Source organism: Plectropomus leopardus, chromosome 7, assembly GCF_026936395.1.
Source record: "Plectropomus leopardus strain MGB_pleo_1.0 chromosome 7, ASM2693639v1, whole genome shotgun sequence".
NCBI classification, from domain to species: Eukaryota; Metazoa; Chordata; class Actinopteri; order Perciformes; family Serranidae; genus Plectropomus; species Plectropomus leopardus.
In genome coordinates this window covers 20,275,021-20,292,160 of record NC_142182.1, presented here as the reverse complement: position 1 = coordinate 20,292,160, position 17,140 = coordinate 20,275,021, and the positions used below count along the sequence as shown (strand labels likewise).

The window sequence follows — 17,140 nt, the reverse complement described above, 5'->3', positions numbered from 1 at the left end:
AAACAATGACACAGGGAGGCTGTGTTTGAACGGCCGTTACCAATAGACCTATGGAAAAAATAATTGGGGGAAAAAAAGAAATCCTACTTTGAAGCGGTTCCAGTCGTGACACTTGTCTATATTTTGACATGATAAAAGACATGTCAGGCCACATTAATCAGAATATGCACAGCTGCTTGTAAACAAATATTAGTGGATATTCATTGTCATTAGCCACATCAACAACTTCGTAGAAATCGTGTTTTTTTGTTGGAATAAGGGCAAAAACAGGCATATTTTGTGAACATAGTCAATGTGTGGGTCACACTGTCCACTTGTTCATCACACACAGACATGTCAACAACTAAGTTGACATTTTGTCATCAGAAAAAATCATCACTATTAATACTTGTTAGCCAAATTATTAAAAGTCAGACTGTGTGACAAGATGACCAGCAGAGGATGGGGCGTGATGTTGCATGTGAACAGGTAGGTAATGTTTGTCTAATCCCAGTCTAGCTTTATTGTGATGGTTACATTCATGAGTCAGAGCAGACCTCCAAACTAACCCACTAACAAACCAATCAACTAACTAACCAATCAGACTGCATCATCTCTGTTCTCCCTGGATCATCATAGTAACAATAAACACAACAGAGTCAACTGACAATGTAGTTCAGTGACAGAGAGTGAGGGTATCTGAAGGAGTGTGTGTTTGTGTCTGTGAATGTGTGTGAGAGAGAGAGCATGCTGATCCCAGCTCAGTAATGAGGTTATTAGTGGACAGGCAGGCAGCAGGCAGGAGAAGAAAGCAGCTGCCGAGCTTAAGGCTGATAATCTGCTTGAGCCTAATCACCATCAACAGAGTCAGGAGCACCTGCCGCTGCTGCTCAGACCACTGTGATATACACTGCACGATGTGGGACCACAGGGACCACAAGGAACCAGGAGGACCTGACGGGGACCAGGAAACCTGGAGTCTGATCTCCTGCAGGATTTTTGAGCGGTCTAATCAGAACTGCCTCTTGTAAACTAATGTAGATTTTTTTTTTTTTATTGACTGATCTTGCATCACATGCCTGTACTGGCTTAAAAGGCACTAGAAATGAACAGCGAAGGTGATCATGATGTAAAGATTCAAAAATAAAAGATCCACTTTACGTAACATAAACCAGGGTTACTCATTTTGCTTTACTTGGGGACACTTTTGCAAAATGACAGGAGGTCAGGGGCAATGCGCAGCAGCCCCATACACGTTTCTAGGATTTTAATACATTTCTACGACTTTAGAACATTTCTAGGATTTCAGAACATTTTTAGGAGTTTAGCATGTCTCTAGGATTTTAGGACATTTGTAGGATTTCAGGACATTCCTTGGATTAAAGAACATTTTAGGATTTCAGGACATTTCCAGGATATATAACAATGTTTCTTGGACTTGCCGAAATTTGTAGGATTTCAGTAAATTTTAGGATTTTAGGATGTTTCAGGGATTTTAGGACATTTCTAGAATTTTAGTATGTTTTAGGATTATAGGACGTTTCTAGGATTTCAGGACATCTCTAGGATTTTAGGACATTTCTTGGACTTCCAGACATTTCTAGGATTTTAACGACATTTAGGATCTTAGAAAGGATTTCAGGATATTTCTAGAATTTTAGGAAGTTTCTAGAATTTCAGGACGTTTTGAGGATTTTAGTATATTTTTGGATCTTAAGATGTTTCTAGGATTTCAGGACTTTTCTAGGATTTTAGGAGCTGTTGTTTTCCTGCTTAGACACACCATGAAGAAACCAGGAACAAGAGTTTGCAGTAACAAATATCACCAAAGCAGCCAGACTCAGGTATCTGATGGACAGATGAACTGAAGCTGCTGCTATTCAATAAAACCTTCACATCCACTCATGTAAGGTAACACAGTACAGAAGCAGTAATGTGCTGCTCACCTTTCTTTCCTTTCTCATCTTTTTTGCCTGCAAAGGAAAAACATGAAAGGGCCATTAGTTAGCCATACATATGGAACAAAGCATTTTATAACTTTGCTTGGAACAACTGCATTAACCTAAGAAAGCAGGCGAGGTTGGCTGGTCTGTCCACCGCTGGTGTCTATGAGAAATATTTAAACTACTATTGTTACTACTTCAGCGCAGTACAAACATTCATGTACCCCATGGAATGAACCCTTTGAAGCCAGAGAAAACTGGCTTGATTTCTTTAAAGAGGGTGACGAGCAACTTAACAAGAAATGGCCCAAAAATTTAGTCAAACTCTAAAAGACAATGAACTATAAATATGGGGGCGGGGGGGCCTCAATCACTGTGCTAGCAGACATCACAAAAATGGCTAAAAGCTGCTGTGTGATGGGATGTAGTGTAAAGAAGCGGGACAAAGTATTTATAAGCTGCTGAACCGAGAAACTGAGCTTTTCAGATGACAAAAGTGGATACAGTGAGGGATCAGCACAGACTGGGAGAGACTGTGGGATCCTGATACTTAACATTGAGGGTTTTGATAATTTGACCAGTCAAACTGTGGGTTGAAGCTAACTATTACTTTCCCTCTCTGGGAGACATAAGGTGCTAAAATAGACCTTCATCTTGCTGATATCTAATATTTTAAGCTAGAAACAGGCACTTTGTTAGCATTTCAGCCCTTTTTGCATATTGTGGCACTGGAAGAAAGTATATTTATTTGCATTTTTCAAGGCAATTGCTTTCCCAGATTTTTTAAGTAAAATCAGCTTGTGAGACTTAACAGTGTTGTAACTTTCTAGTTAATTGCTCTTGTATAGCTTCTACCTTTTACTTCTAGTATTATTTTACTTGGAGTGAAATATGAACTTTGATCAGCTTCAAGGCTGCAGGGACTTTTTCAGTTCATGTCTGTGGTCTACAAATGTAAACTTGTAAACTCTTAATAAAACCCTAAACTGTGAATTAGGGTGAAAACTGGTAAGCAACATTATGTTTGTTTTTACAGTTAAGAAATTCCTTACTTTTCTTGTCCTTCTTGTCCTTCTTGTCCTTCTTTTTCTTCTCTTTCTTCTCTTTCTCCTCACCATCACCTTCCTCACAAGCACCAAGCAGTGTGAAGATGATTCCAGTTTGAGAGTTCACGCCTACGGCAGTGACCAACATCTTGCCGGAGCCTTCCATCACATGGGTACCTGAGAGAGAGGGAGGGAGGGATTTCACTATAGTGGGTGCTGTTGACAGATCAACTGCAAGCACACAGAAAGACCACTTTAAAAAAAAAAGCAGATGAAGCCACAAGTGATGGACCGTTGAAGAGCATCCATGTTATTGTCCACTTGCCTCTTTGTCCCTCCTACATACTCTATTACTCTTATTTTTAGATTCATTAATTAAACACCTTTAAAGACTTTCTAAGGAACCATAGGAAACCTCTATTACTAATGGTGGTAACCAAATTAGAGTCGGGCGGGTCATTGAGAAAGGCTACAGAGTGCAAACAGAGACAGGCGGCTGCATTGGAGCCAAAGTGAGCATATTTTCAATTAGTTAATTCTCATTTCAACATACACAGAAAAACAATATGAGATGGCTAATGCTGATAAATATATGGGAAACACTGGCATGTGGTATGTGTGTGTTTGCATAGTCCAGCATGAAAACTATACAATAGCTATAAGAGTTCTGTGGTCATATTCACAAACATTCAGAAAATACTCTGAGAGCTATTAACTTAGCCCAAAAACATCCAGCAAGGAGTCCTAGCTTAGGAGGGATTTAGGAAAGGTCTCAGAGCAACGCTAAGTGAGAAAGAGACAGAAACTTTATCTTAGTGAGGGGGTGTGGTTGACCCTGTTGCTAGATAACACATTGTTTTAAAATATGTGATTGGTTGTCTCATACAAGCCCTTTAGTGATCCTGTAAGGTGTGGACACTCAATGGAAATTAAATTAACTGCAACACAATATGATACTGTGGAAGCACTGCTTTGGTAATTACACTGCTGCACTCTTGCTTTTTCCCAGTTACCAAATAAGTGTCGTGATCACTTTATTTCTGGCATTATATCATTATTGCATTGGATGGGAGATGTGAGCATATCTCTAATGAATCAAGCACAAACATTATCCCTGCACCATCTAATCTGTAGCATGTCATTTACTCACTGTCATCCAGCGTGAGGAGAATATTCTCCTTCCTCTTTGTCTTTCCACTATTTCCTCATCTGCTTAAGAAACTCTTAAGCCTCTTAAGTCCTCCACTTTACTCCTAACAGTTTCTCACCTTATGAGTTCTCTTAAGGGAGAAGATGCTTTGTGAACAACTTTTATCTTTATCTTTACTTTTTCTTTGAATGTTGTCACTAGAAGTTACCCTTTCTACAACGAAAACCGCACCTGGTCCAATAGGATGCCCCACGAAATGATCAATTTTTAAAATCAACACTAAACTTTATTGATGGGTACTCTTTCTACAATAATGGCAATTATATAGATTTTTTGAAAAGGTCTTTTTTCACACTGAGTCCATTAAATACTGTCATTTCTTAAGCTTTTTTTAGGTGTTCAAAGTTTTATCATTTCAGTGTAGACAGAGGCTTAATGTTTTGTCTAAAGGTCTGAAAAACAGACATGAGCAGATGTGAGTGGAAATTCAGCAGCACAAACTGCCTGCTAAGAGCTGACAGTGAACGCTCAGCTCACACTAAATTTGGCTGTAATTTGACATGAAAGGAGGAAAGTTGAAGCACCTGACAGCAACATGGGGTCTTTTTCAATGGTCTTCTTGACATGATCCGACTCTCCGGTCAGAGAGCTCTCGTCGATCTTCAGATCGCTGGCTTGAATCAGGATGCCGTCAGCAGGGAGGAGGTCACCTGGAACACCAACACACAGGTACACTGTAATAACAGCTCATCAGGACAGTGTGTTACATCATCATTACATTGTGTCTGTCACATGATGACTGGTGGAGAAAAAACATCAACCTATGCAGCAGGAAAGACATTATATTACATATTACAAACATATTAAGTTTTGTTTTAAACATTGCGGAAACAGCATGTTGACCTTATGTCATCGGGATGACATAAGTCATCTTAGAAGGCTAATTGGTTACTATTACAGGAAAAAAAATGTGAATTTTATGGCACTTTAGCTAAAGGACGTTATTCATCTTTTCCAACTTAATTAAATAATTGGGAAAAAGATCTAGGGATGATTTTAAAATACCCGTCTAAACTTCTGTAAAAGAATACCTTCCTCATCTATAGGTAACAAAATCAGGAAGCTAATTTCAAGTTTATACATAAACTCTGTCTCACTTCTATAAAGATTCATACAGTTTCCAAAGATAACTCACTAAACAATCCTAGATGCAAAACTAAGATAGAACATCTACGCATCTGTTTTGGGAGTGCAATCTGCTGACAAATTTATGGAATTCGATTTATTCCTTTAATAAATGATCTTTAGAAATAAAAGTTGATTTAAACCCATTTCTTACTTATTAAATGTCTGAATTTCAATTTGATAAAAAAAGCAGAGTATTAAGTACTATAACATATTTTGCAAAGAAATACATATTTCTTCTTTGAAAAAAATGAATCTCCTCCAACCTTGTGATTAACTCTAGAAAAATATGATTATGGTTGTATTTTTCAAGACCTTTGCTCTCCATTATTTTCTTGCTTTGAAAACTTCTGGAAAACTTCAATGTCTGGCCATGAACCTTCATGGATACAGGTACACCTGTATTTAAATATTATAATTTTGTTGCTACTTTTGTATGTGTAATGTATGTCTGTGAGTGGATATATGGAAATGTGTACATATCTATATATATGTGTATGTAAATGTGTATAAACATGTTAACAAAACTATTTGTTGATTGAACTAAAGATGCCAAAGTTAAAAAATAGATCTGAAGTCAGCTTTCAGTACCATACAACTGATTCTCTGCGCTACGGACACATTTCAGTCAGTACCAGAGTACTAAGGTTTGATATCCAGCTCTGTAACATCACTTGTCTAGATCTGAGCTAACAATGGTTATCTCAGATCTAGACAAGTGCATGCTTTTTGTTCTCTCACCATATTTGACTTGTGCGATGTCTCCGACGACGATCTCTGACACTTTGATTTGGATCACCTGCCCCCCTCGGACTACAGTGAACTTCTGCTCCTGCTCGATGCGGTTCTGGAGGCCGCGGAACTGCTTCTCTTTGCTCCAGTCATTGAAGGCTGTCACCAGGACCACACAGACCACCGAAAGTAGGATGGCAGCACCTTCGATCCATCCAGTCTCTCCCTCATCTTCGTCCTCCACGCCGCCAGCCGCTGCGCCACAGTCTGAACAGAGACAATGTAAACTGGAGTGTTAGTTTTCTCAAAGTGTGATCCCCTGCTTCTAAATACACTCACACAACGCAGCCTGACAGGAAGTGACCCCTGACCCCCTGTACAGGAGTATTCGGGTTTCCAAGGACAAATTTCTCCACCTGTTGGAGGACACTACACACTGCTGCTGTGACGCATTAACCTCAGCTGGGTCCAGTTGCCCCATGCTTTGCTTGGATGGATGGATGGACTGACACACCGCTGTCGCCGGTGCTGATGCAGCTGGATGCATTATGTTTTCGGGTTGTCCGTCCATACGTCTGTGCTATTTTTGTGAACGTGATATCCTGTAAGTTATTACGCGATACCCCCCCCCCCCAAACCTGAAGTCAGTCGCTCCATCGGTGGAAGTTGACTGCTCGGGCACACTCGGCTGCGCTCTGCCGCTGTAAGTGTCTACTGCATAAGCCTCATGGGCTCATAGATCCAGGTATGATGTACACGGAAAAATAACATAACTTTTTGCTTTATGTGCAAATGAGCGTCTCTCAAAGGAATGAATGGGGCCCTGCCTCCATGGCTGTATCCACACTTTCTTAATACATCCATGAATCCAGCAGCCAATGTGGCATCCATATGTCTACCTTTACTTATCACATTTACATGTTTTGTTTACATTTTACACTTTGGGATCGTAAACATATGTTTCTCATACATAAAATGCCATTGGAACTGAACTGAATTGAACACCACTGTATTTAAAGTTGTTGTTTTGTGTTTTAATATACATTGTGTTATGTTTTATTGTGGCTGAATGCAGCCCTAGGGGTCTAGGTAGGGGTCCTCAAAGTTACTGCAGGGGTGGGTGCCAAATTATTGTTTGATAATCAAAAAAATACATGTTAAAAAATTAAAATCTATCTAAAAATAAGCAATAATTTTGCTTTTAACAACAACTTATCTATGTGAATGTGGAGGTTCCCCCCTCACTTAGCCTACCTGAAAAGCATGTCTGAAACCTGAGGTTGATGGTGTCTGTCTGATAACTGCCATGTTAACTCTGCAATGCAGTTTTATACTATAGGTATATGTAGAAGGGGATCCCTGTTACCTCACTCTTTCCACAAAGGGATCCTTGGCCTGAAAAATGTTGAAAACCCAAGGAAATACATTCTGACTGTTTGATCATCTGACAGCTCTACTAATGTTGTCACACAATGTCCCTTTAAACAAACAATGAAAGCGGGATGTCGACACACAGGTTCACAATAATAAAGATACTCATCTGAAGATGTAAAGGTGTCATTTGAGTGACTGTTTATAACTCACGCTGTCTGTCACCATCGGGCGGTCTGTAGAAAGAAAGGCCAAGAGAAATGATGGCTGCCACCTCCAGGATGATGAGCGTGACATCCTGCAGGGCTTCCCACACTAACTGCACAAAGGTTTTTGGCTTTTTAGGAGGGATGAGGTTCTGTCCAAACGCCTCTATTCTTCTGTCAATGTCCTCCGAGTTTCCGTCTAAACCTGCAGCAGGAGACACAAAGACAACATCAGAGACCAGTCCTCCTCTGATCCTGAAACACCATTAAACTGAGTTTTATTTTATGAAAAATCTGTTGATCCAGATTAATGCTTAATCCTAACCTATTCACATATTAGTTTCTTAAAAGGTAAGAGCCTTTGCTCAACACACAGATGTTTATGTTAAACTCAAGGGGGGACTGCAAAGTTTCCAAAGATCCCAAATCTGTCAGGCTATATTTTGGGGAAAAGTGTGTAAAATATACAGCAGACACATTGAATGTTTCCATCTGCTAACTTAAAAAAATAAAAATAAAAAGCTGGAATATACAAAGTACTATCAGCGTGTCATTCAGAATAAGAATGCTACTTTAAACTACGTTTAAAGAAATCTTTCCTTAACAACAACAATAAAGATAAAACGGAAACATATGGTTAGAACTGACAGATCTGTTGTGATAAGGTGGAAAACTACTGTGTATGATAAAAATCGGTATTTGACATCAGACTGTGTCATTAATTTTTTAAGATCTGGTTTGTCTCTTACGTACACTCTTAGGTTTTTTATAGCGCTCCACATGTGCTCTAACTCACTGATGATGATCTGAACCTCACACACTTTATATTCGACTTCAGAAGGAAACGTAATGAGGCGACCTTTAAGGTGTTTGTCAGACAAACATCCATGTAAAAATAAAGGCTAAATACGTGCACCTTTCATCCCCAAATAATCCATTATGTACATTAACACGCATCACTCTCTACAACTGGCTGTCTGAAACCCTTAAGATCAAAATTTTGCATCATTACTTAAAAATTCTGTCAGTTATTAGTCAGAGCCAACAGTGGAAACATTAACACATGCAATAATTCTTCAGACTAGCCATAGCCAGACTGACCTGTGTTGGGGGACCTGGGTAAAGGAAAAGCTTTCATAGGGTTCCAAAAAGTGGTACTTTATCAGTTTTTCAAGATGAAAAAAAAAAAAACACAAACACTAATACACTACATCCACCAACTTACACACACAGTCATACAATGGTGGCAGAGGCTAACATACAAGGTGCCACCTGCTGCTCATTTTTTAAAACATTCATACACACACTGATGATCAGGAGGAATTTGGGGTTCAGTATCTTGTTCAAGGATCAACATGAAGACGGGGGAGCCAGGGATCGAACTGCAACGTTCCAATTAGTCGACGACCCTTTGTACCTTCTGAGCAACAGCTGCCCCATATGTCCTGTTTTCCTCTGTAAAACCAGACTGCTGCTCTCTACTTTCTCACAAACTGTGGTAAACTGTCAAGTTGAAGAACCGTTTTTGGATTCAACGCAATAGCACAAAGTCGCCATAGTGTGCAAACGTTTGAAAAAATGCAACTACAACCAGAATACAGTAACTTAAAGGGTTCGTACTGTCATGAAAAACCTGGAAAGGTCATGGAATTTGCAAAAAGTGATTTCCAGGCCTGGAATTTTTTTGTAAAACTAAATATACCTGGAAAGTTTTGGAAAAGTCATGGAATTGTGTTTCACAAATCTGTATAATAACACATGATGTGTTCAAGGACCATTGGAAAGGTGAAAATCCTATGATAATTACTGTTTTATGCAGATTTATAAAAGGCATGTTTTCTTTTAAAATCGACAGAAAAATGTACAGAAAAAAATGCCTACAATTTTCTTTAAAAATTGGCAAAAAAAAAATTAAAGAAAGAAAATTAATAAAATTTCTGTAAAGAGAACATACCTCCTAAACACGTTATCGTGAGGCAGTAAAAATAAAACAAAACACAGCCATTTAAAGTTGCATGCCCCTCCCCTAATCCATAATAAAAAACTTAAGTCCCTCATCAGTGCTTAAAAAATTATTTGACATGCATCTCCCTTTTTGTACCACCCCACCACCTCTCACAAATAATGAACAGTCCCTGAGTTCTATTTAAATATTTAGTTCTAATCCTGTTCTGAATTAACTATTTTTTATATGATATATATTTTTAAAAGCTATTATATAGTAATAAAAAAACGACTCAATAATGAGTAATGTTGGTTGTTTCAGAGAACGCATGGTTTTTAAAATTTACCTGAAAGTCATGGAAACTTATTGATTAAAATCTGTTTGAACCCTGAAATAACCTCAACAGTGAGCAGTAGCTTGTCAGTGCGACAGTGGAGACTCAGTAAATGTTTACCATTAGGTCAAGCAGGATCAGTCAAATTGAATTTGAACAAATTCACAGTTCATTCCAATAATTTGACCTTGTTTTTTAATGGGTAATCATGCCCAGTGTTTGTGTCTCTCTGCAGTGGTGTTGTGTGGGCACAGTGAGCAGACTGGTTTCCTCTGAGGAGCAGAACAATGTGTCAGGACATGTTCAGGTCCCTCAGGACACAGTACAGCTGCTGCACGGCTGCAGCTGACTCGGTCCATCTGAACGTTTTTCAGCCTCTCTCTGTGTTGTCTGAAAATAACACTCAGTGAGCAGAGCGCTGAGCGTGCCCCCTGCTTTCAGGTGAGAGGGATTACACTGTGAGTTAATGGATCTGCCCCCCAGCTGTCACCACACAGACACACAGAGAAGTAAAGCAGTGTGATGGATTTTGCATTGATTTCAAGCTGCTGTTGACATTTAACCTCTCTCTGTCAGCGGGAGTCGAGACACTGAAGGTGTTTACTGAGCGTGTGCAAGACGGACAGTTTGAATGAATTAATGATGAAGAGAAAAATGTCAAAGGGCGCATTTATGAAACTCACTGTGTCCACTAAGATACACCATTCACAGTCCACTGTTTTCAGTTCAGTAAGAGACACACTGGGACATACTGAGTCCACTTTCTGTAGTTCAGTATGAGACCTTCTGTGAGTCACCAAAGAGCCTAAACATACAAAAAGCAGGATGTTCATAAAAGCGCAGGTCTAAACTTGCCAAACAATCAGGTCATGAAGTCTAAGTTTAGCATTTAAAGTAAAATACAAAACTCCTCTGGCCATGTACTGCATGAGAACACAAACCAACCCATGATCCGCCAGCTCCTACCCTCCAGGGCTCAGCAGAGGTCACATCAAAAGCCACTGCTTCCACTACATTAACTATAAGCATGACTGGCGGGACAAAGACTGGAGCCAGATTGAAGGAGGGGACATTTCCATATTATTTTCATATGATATTTCATATCACAGTTGAGCCAACTGTGATCAAATGAACTGAGAGCAGAAAACACTATTTTAAACCTGCTTGATAAGGTCGCTGTCAGTGTTGATACCAGTCAAATGACTGATTGATCAAATGATCAGTGTATCCCTGGTTAAAGACGCACTGTGTTTTTTATACAGCATCCCTAAAAGTTTTATCTCAGCTCACTGTTGATGTTGGATAAACAACCAACAAAGAGTGACTTTTTCCTCTGGCAACATCTTTAAAGATTTTTATTCAAACCTTAGACAGGGTTAATACACATTTTTACGCAAATATTTCCATGACTTTTCCTTGACTTTAAAACAAAATTTAAAGACTATACATTCTCTGAAATAACCACCGACACTTCTTATCAGTTCTTTTTCATTACTATATAATGCTTTTTTAAAAATATGTTATTTAAAAAAATGAATTCAAACAGGATCGGAACTGAATATTCAAATACAACTTAGGTACTGTTTGTTATTTATGAGAGGGGAGGGGGCGGTGCAAAAAGGGGGAGGCATTTCAAACATTTTTAAACACCTGGAAGGGACCTATGTTTTTAATTTTGGGTTTAGGGGAGGGATATTTTAAATAAAACAACTTTAAATGGCTTTATTTTGTATTTATTTTACATATGAGTTTTATGGAAAACATGCCATCCAAACCAAGCTACTGTTCTGATCAATTAGTTTTGCAGATTTTTTTCTTGAGGAATTTTTCAAAAAGTTTTTTTTTCTTTAAAAAGACTTGATTTTCTTGCTGCTCTGTAAAGAAAAACAAAAGATTCTCAAACTTAAAAAAAAAAATAATAATAGTAAAATAATAACAAAAAATTTAATAAAACTTTTTTGGGGAAAAAAATTCTTTTTTTTTTTTTTTGGTGATGTTTAAAGAAAACATGATTTCCAACCATTTATCATTGCCAGAAACTGTAAAAACACAATCCACTATCATTGGATTTTCAAATTTCTGACGGTCCCATCATGTGTTATTATACAGGTTTGTGAAAATAAATTTCATGACTTTTCATAAACTTTTAGGATATATTTATATGGAAATTGCTATTTGGAAATTTCATGACTTTTCCAGGATTTTTATGACCGTACGAAACCTGCTTCAATGACTTCACATCACTGACACTGCCTCCGAAACAACTAGATACATTTTCTTGTCCTTGCTGCTGTGATTCTTCATTTAAATGTAGCATAAAGAGATTGGAACATGCTGTGTTTGTCTCATTTGTCCTGAAGCAGACAGAGAGCAGAACGGGATCAACAGAGGCTGCAGGTCATACTCGACTTTGACCATCACACAGTCAACAGTCCCTCAAGCCAGACAAAACCTAATATGTCCTCCGCTGCTTTAATGGTGTAGACGCCAGCGGGAGAGGTCTGTGAGTCACTGGTGAAGGGGCATTAAATATCATTACAAACTAAAGTGGCTCTGATGAAAACACCAAAATGCATTCACAGTGGAACATCACACTGCCTGTGGTTGAACTTAAATTTAGTTTCACAGTCACATTTCTCCAGCTGACAGTAAGCCCCAGTGGCGTGTCCAGACTTTTTTAACTGGGGTGGCCCAAGCGTGGCACTGACTTATGCAGGGGTGGCATGAAGTACGAGCACTGCTGAAGGCACACGCATCAGCATAGCTTTAATTTACTATTTATGTGTCCATTTCCCATACCTACTTTAATTACTGACATGGCAGTGTCTTACATTCCTGTTTTTAGTTTAGTTTAAAAGATGAGTAGACCTACCAATCACACCACAACAGACCAACACCACACAAATCTGAAATAAAGCCTCCCTACTTTTTTAAGAAAGTGTTCCTCCCTAGAAATCAATAAAGTATTTCTGATTATGAGTCTGACATAGTACAATAGCAAGTATAAAGGGCCAAAACTTAAAATAAATAAGCCTGTGTATAAACCTTTTAACAGTTGTATCATCAAACAGTTCAAAATGACTGGCTAGATAGTCAATCATAATGGGGTGGCCAATCAAATTTCAGGGGTGGTCACTCCAGGCCACTCCCTTGACATGCCCCCGGTCAGCCCTTATGTTGTAAAAAGATGCTGTCGGTGCAGACCATAGACTACATAAAGATGGACAACATGATAGTTCCCCCAAAGTGTAGCTTTTCGATCTTGATCGCTCCCTGGTGTCTGACTGCAGTATAGGTCATAAAGCCCTCTCCTTCTATGTTCGTGAATGGGACATAAGCCAAACTAAAAACTCAAAGTACACACCAAATACATTTTTCCCAAAGATGGTTTTTGTCACTGAAGGTAGTTCTCATCACCCATCACCCTCATCAAGTGTTTGTTTTTCTGATAAGTTTAGTTGCAATTAGTTATTTAATTCTACAAAAAGAGGATTTCCTATCATGACTGACAGCTGTGTCAGCCAATCCATACACTCTGATTCAATGGGACTGCTTACAATGGGTCCGACAGGTATTTGGTCGCTACTGTGCCGACACTGGCTCTGAATGATGCCATCAGTGCAAGATGGCAGCATTTGGGATATTTTAGCTTCACTTAAGTATACTGGAGGTAATTGGGGGCATGTCGTCCATCTTTAGTCTATGGCGCAGACACAAAATGAACAAAGAAGCAGAGTTGCTCTACGTATTTACCTTTTACAGGTGACGTTCTCAGTCTGGCACACAGTCCGTTAATATCTCCATAGTTTTCCTTTATTTCGGTAACCGACTCTGCTCCCCTCAGCCCCATGAGGTTGCGCAGCTCCTGTAATGAGCAGCTGAACTCTGCATCGTGGTTGGCCTCGCCACTTCGGCCATGTTTGGACCCACGAAAAGAGTTGTTGGCCATGTCTCCTTCCTCTGGAACTTGACAGAGGCCTCCAAAAAAACACAGACTCAGTGGTTGGCCTGAGGTGAAGATCTGGCCTGACAGGGACTTTGTGACTGCGGAGGGACAGATAAATCAGGTTATTTCAGATGGCTTCATGGGAAAACAAAAGAGTAACTCCAGGGTTTAACACATAATTTGTGGCGGCCTGACACATATTGATTTTACGTTGTTTCGGAGCTAAAAAAAATCATCAGGAGCGATACTGGAATATACATACTGTTCAATTATTCATTGCACCACACTCCTGGAGTGCAGAGCATATTGGGCTCAGATGGAGCAGCAGAACATAAGGTGTTATGTGAAACTGTTCACCTTAACTGTTCATGGGTTGGGTTTTCACTGGGTTGTAAAAATGGCATTCACTCGCCTCTGCAGCAGCTGCTTCTCTTATCCAACCATCAGATCTCATTAGCTATGGTCGGATTGACTGATCAATTATCCACACCACGGTTCAAACTTCACCAATTACTCAAGAGGAAGAAAAGGACTAATGAAGAGTTCTGCCTGTGCTGCGTTCATTGAACTGCAAAAACCTCCAAATTTAGAGAGGGGACACACAATTATACAAAGGGACAGGCACACAAAAAGAGAGTTTGAGCTCTGTTGGAAAAATGATGAAATATCACCACACAATGGGTGGGACTGGACTTATCTCTCGTCATATTTAAATTGGACTTTGTCAGGTAAAAATATGATGTCAAAAAAATAAAAGTCATTCAAGACTTCGCAACCAGTATAATATTCCTGGGATTGTGGAGATTCTGAAACAGCATTTAGATTGTCCCATAGAAATTATGTATTGAAAATATAACTGAACAGTTAAAATTGAATTCTGGTGAACAGACCTAAAAACTACAGCTCCTTATATGCTGGAATGGCAGAGAGAATATTTCATGTAAATAAATAACTATTTCATAATCCGTAAATTCTGTTTCGTAGCCTGAAAACCAACTCTATAACTCTTAGTACAATACTTTTCTCAAGGGCAAAGTACAACAGGAGTAATCAAGGCAACAGCAGACTTAATGACAGAGAATATCAATTAAAAAATCTCTCTGTCCGGGACAGGGAGAGGATGAAAAATATAAGACATATAAGTTTGTTCAGTTTTGGAATATCCTGATCAAACTCAACTAACACCGTTACTGGTGTGTTTTCATTTCTATGAGAATACTGGAATTCAGACATTACTTGATTTATCAACAGACATTTTGCTTCATATGTGCTGACAACATTTAATTATTTAAATTCTTTCGATACCTTCAGATAAGAGACTATGTACGAAAGCTCAGACGATCTTATGAGACTATAACTGACTTTACACTGTGGAAGGGTAAGAGCATCCCTCATGTTAAAATATGATGATCTTGTCAGTGCTCTTGAGGTCGAGAGGATAAGATTCATTAGAAATGAACAGGTGCACTTATTTGATGCCATCTGGCAACCTTTTATTCAATATTTGAAGAAAAAAAACCAACATGATGCCATTTGCAGATTTTTTTTTTTTCATTAATTTAATATGCAACCCACCCCTGTGTAGGTTGGGTTGGATGCTGTATTATTTTTTTAAAATCCTTCAAGAAAATTGTGTCTGTATGTAATAATTAGTTTTGTAAATGCACCAATTACTTCAAAACTGCATTTGCGTAATTGCCAATAATGTCCACATTTGTATATATTTGCCAATGATTTGTGCAAATTGACACAACGCAATACAAAAGCATTAACCCTTTGAAACCTGGGTAAAGTGGCTTGATTTCTTTCAAAAAGATGTGAAGAAGGAAATGAGCAACAGAAGATGACACAACCCAAAAAATATTTTAAAAAATTAGTATAAAGTACAAGGAAATTACCTGAAAATTAGTTTTAGGAAATTAAAAATGGTGATAATATTTATAATATTAAATTATTATAGTAATTATGTAAAATAATATTAAATATGCAATTATAATTAGTCATAATACAGTTTTGTCCCTAGTTTATTTCCCTTTACCCTAGACATTTTTCCCTAGCATTAAGAGAATTTTCTAAATATACTAATGTCTTGCAGTTTGTGAAACATTTCTTACCAAGTTACTTTTTGCCTTTTTCTCCATTTTTTTTTAGAGAAATCGCAAAATTTGCTTGGAGCTCAAAGGTTTAAATACTTACAAAAGATGTCTGAAGGCAGCACAAGAAAAGTGATGTCGCTAAATAAATACATAAATACATACATAAAACATAAATAAATAAATGAATAAATAAATAAATACTAGTGGTAGTAAACTGACTGGTTACTCAGTTAAAAAAATCAGTACATTTTAATTGTTGGTTCATTTTGAACCGACTGGATAAATATCTGCATGTGGTAGGCTATAGAGTATTGTGCCTGCTGGTGTGTGAACTGAGAGCATTTATATTTGTTCCTCACAGGTTGTGACCTCTGTGCCTTCAACTGTAATCTGTGTCAATCAGTCAGCCGAGGCTTAATCTGAGCAAGAGAGAAGCTGCCTGTTTAAGGAAAAGAGCTACTGGGAGGTGAACAGGCTGAACACAAGTCATCTGGTCAAACTGGTGGAAAGAGCTTTGCTGCTCACTGTGCAAAACTGCAGCACCAGTGGTGATTCCAATCAACAGTCCAAAAACACAGAGAGATTCATTCTACGACAGGAAACACAGAGGGGCTGTAAATCTTCACACTCAAGAAGTTGCAACAGGTTAACTTAGATTTTTATTGGATAATTTTCTGTGGATCTTTTATTAATGAACCAAGCAGAACATAATATTACACAAACTATAGCTGCGTGAAACAATACACTAATCAGCCAGCCCTCCACACTTAGAAAACACATCCAGGCTTTTTGACAGAAACACTATTCAGAGCCAGTTATCTCTGCTAAAACATTACTGTGACTTTGTTACTGCTGCACTGAGAAGCAGAAAGGCTTTACTTACAGAAACTTCCCCCATCGCCTCCTGTTAGCAGCAGCAGGTATTAGTGGCAGTCCGATTACTCTGAGCAGCGTCGCACTCACAGCTCCAGAAACAGCCCATAACCCGGCCACAACTCCTCAGTCAGCAGTCTGCAGACCTGCTCCAAGATCACAATTTACTCCCAAAACCAGCCAGTTGTTGAGAAATTCAGTTTGACCTTCAGCAAGCTCACAGCTCCAAGCAGCACTCCATCGGAGGAAAAAACAGGAGCTGGCTAACTGATTATCTGAGGAAAGCCTCGCTTAATCTAATTAGACAACCTGTAGCTTCAGAGCACCAGAGAGA

General features: G+C 38.7%; 1 protein-coding gene across 1 annotated transcript in view; it reads right to left on the bottom strand.

The window, feature by feature from the left end:
- LOC121949963 (plasma membrane calcium-transporting ATPase 1-like) overlaps positions 1 to 17,140 on the bottom strand; it is a 35,573-nt gene extending 18,433 nt beyond the window's left edge. Inside the window, exons 1-7 of the mRNA XM_042495836.2 lie at positions 16,817 to 17,140; positions 13,645 to 13,935; positions 7,620 to 7,817; positions 6,045 to 6,302; positions 4,703 to 4,828; positions 2,975 to 3,145; positions 1,926 to 1,952 (exon numbers count right to left, since the gene is read on the bottom strand). Coding sequence (XP_042351770.1) covers positions 1,926 to 1,952; positions 2,975 to 3,145; positions 4,703 to 4,828; positions 6,045 to 6,302; positions 7,620 to 7,817; positions 13,645 to 13,840 — 976 coding nt within the window. The 5' untranslated portion in view covers positions 13,841 to 13,935; positions 16,817 to 17,140. The remainder of the gene's footprint in view (positions 1 to 1,925; positions 1,953 to 2,974; positions 3,146 to 4,702; positions 4,829 to 6,044; positions 6,303 to 7,619; positions 7,818 to 13,644; positions 13,936 to 16,816) is intronic.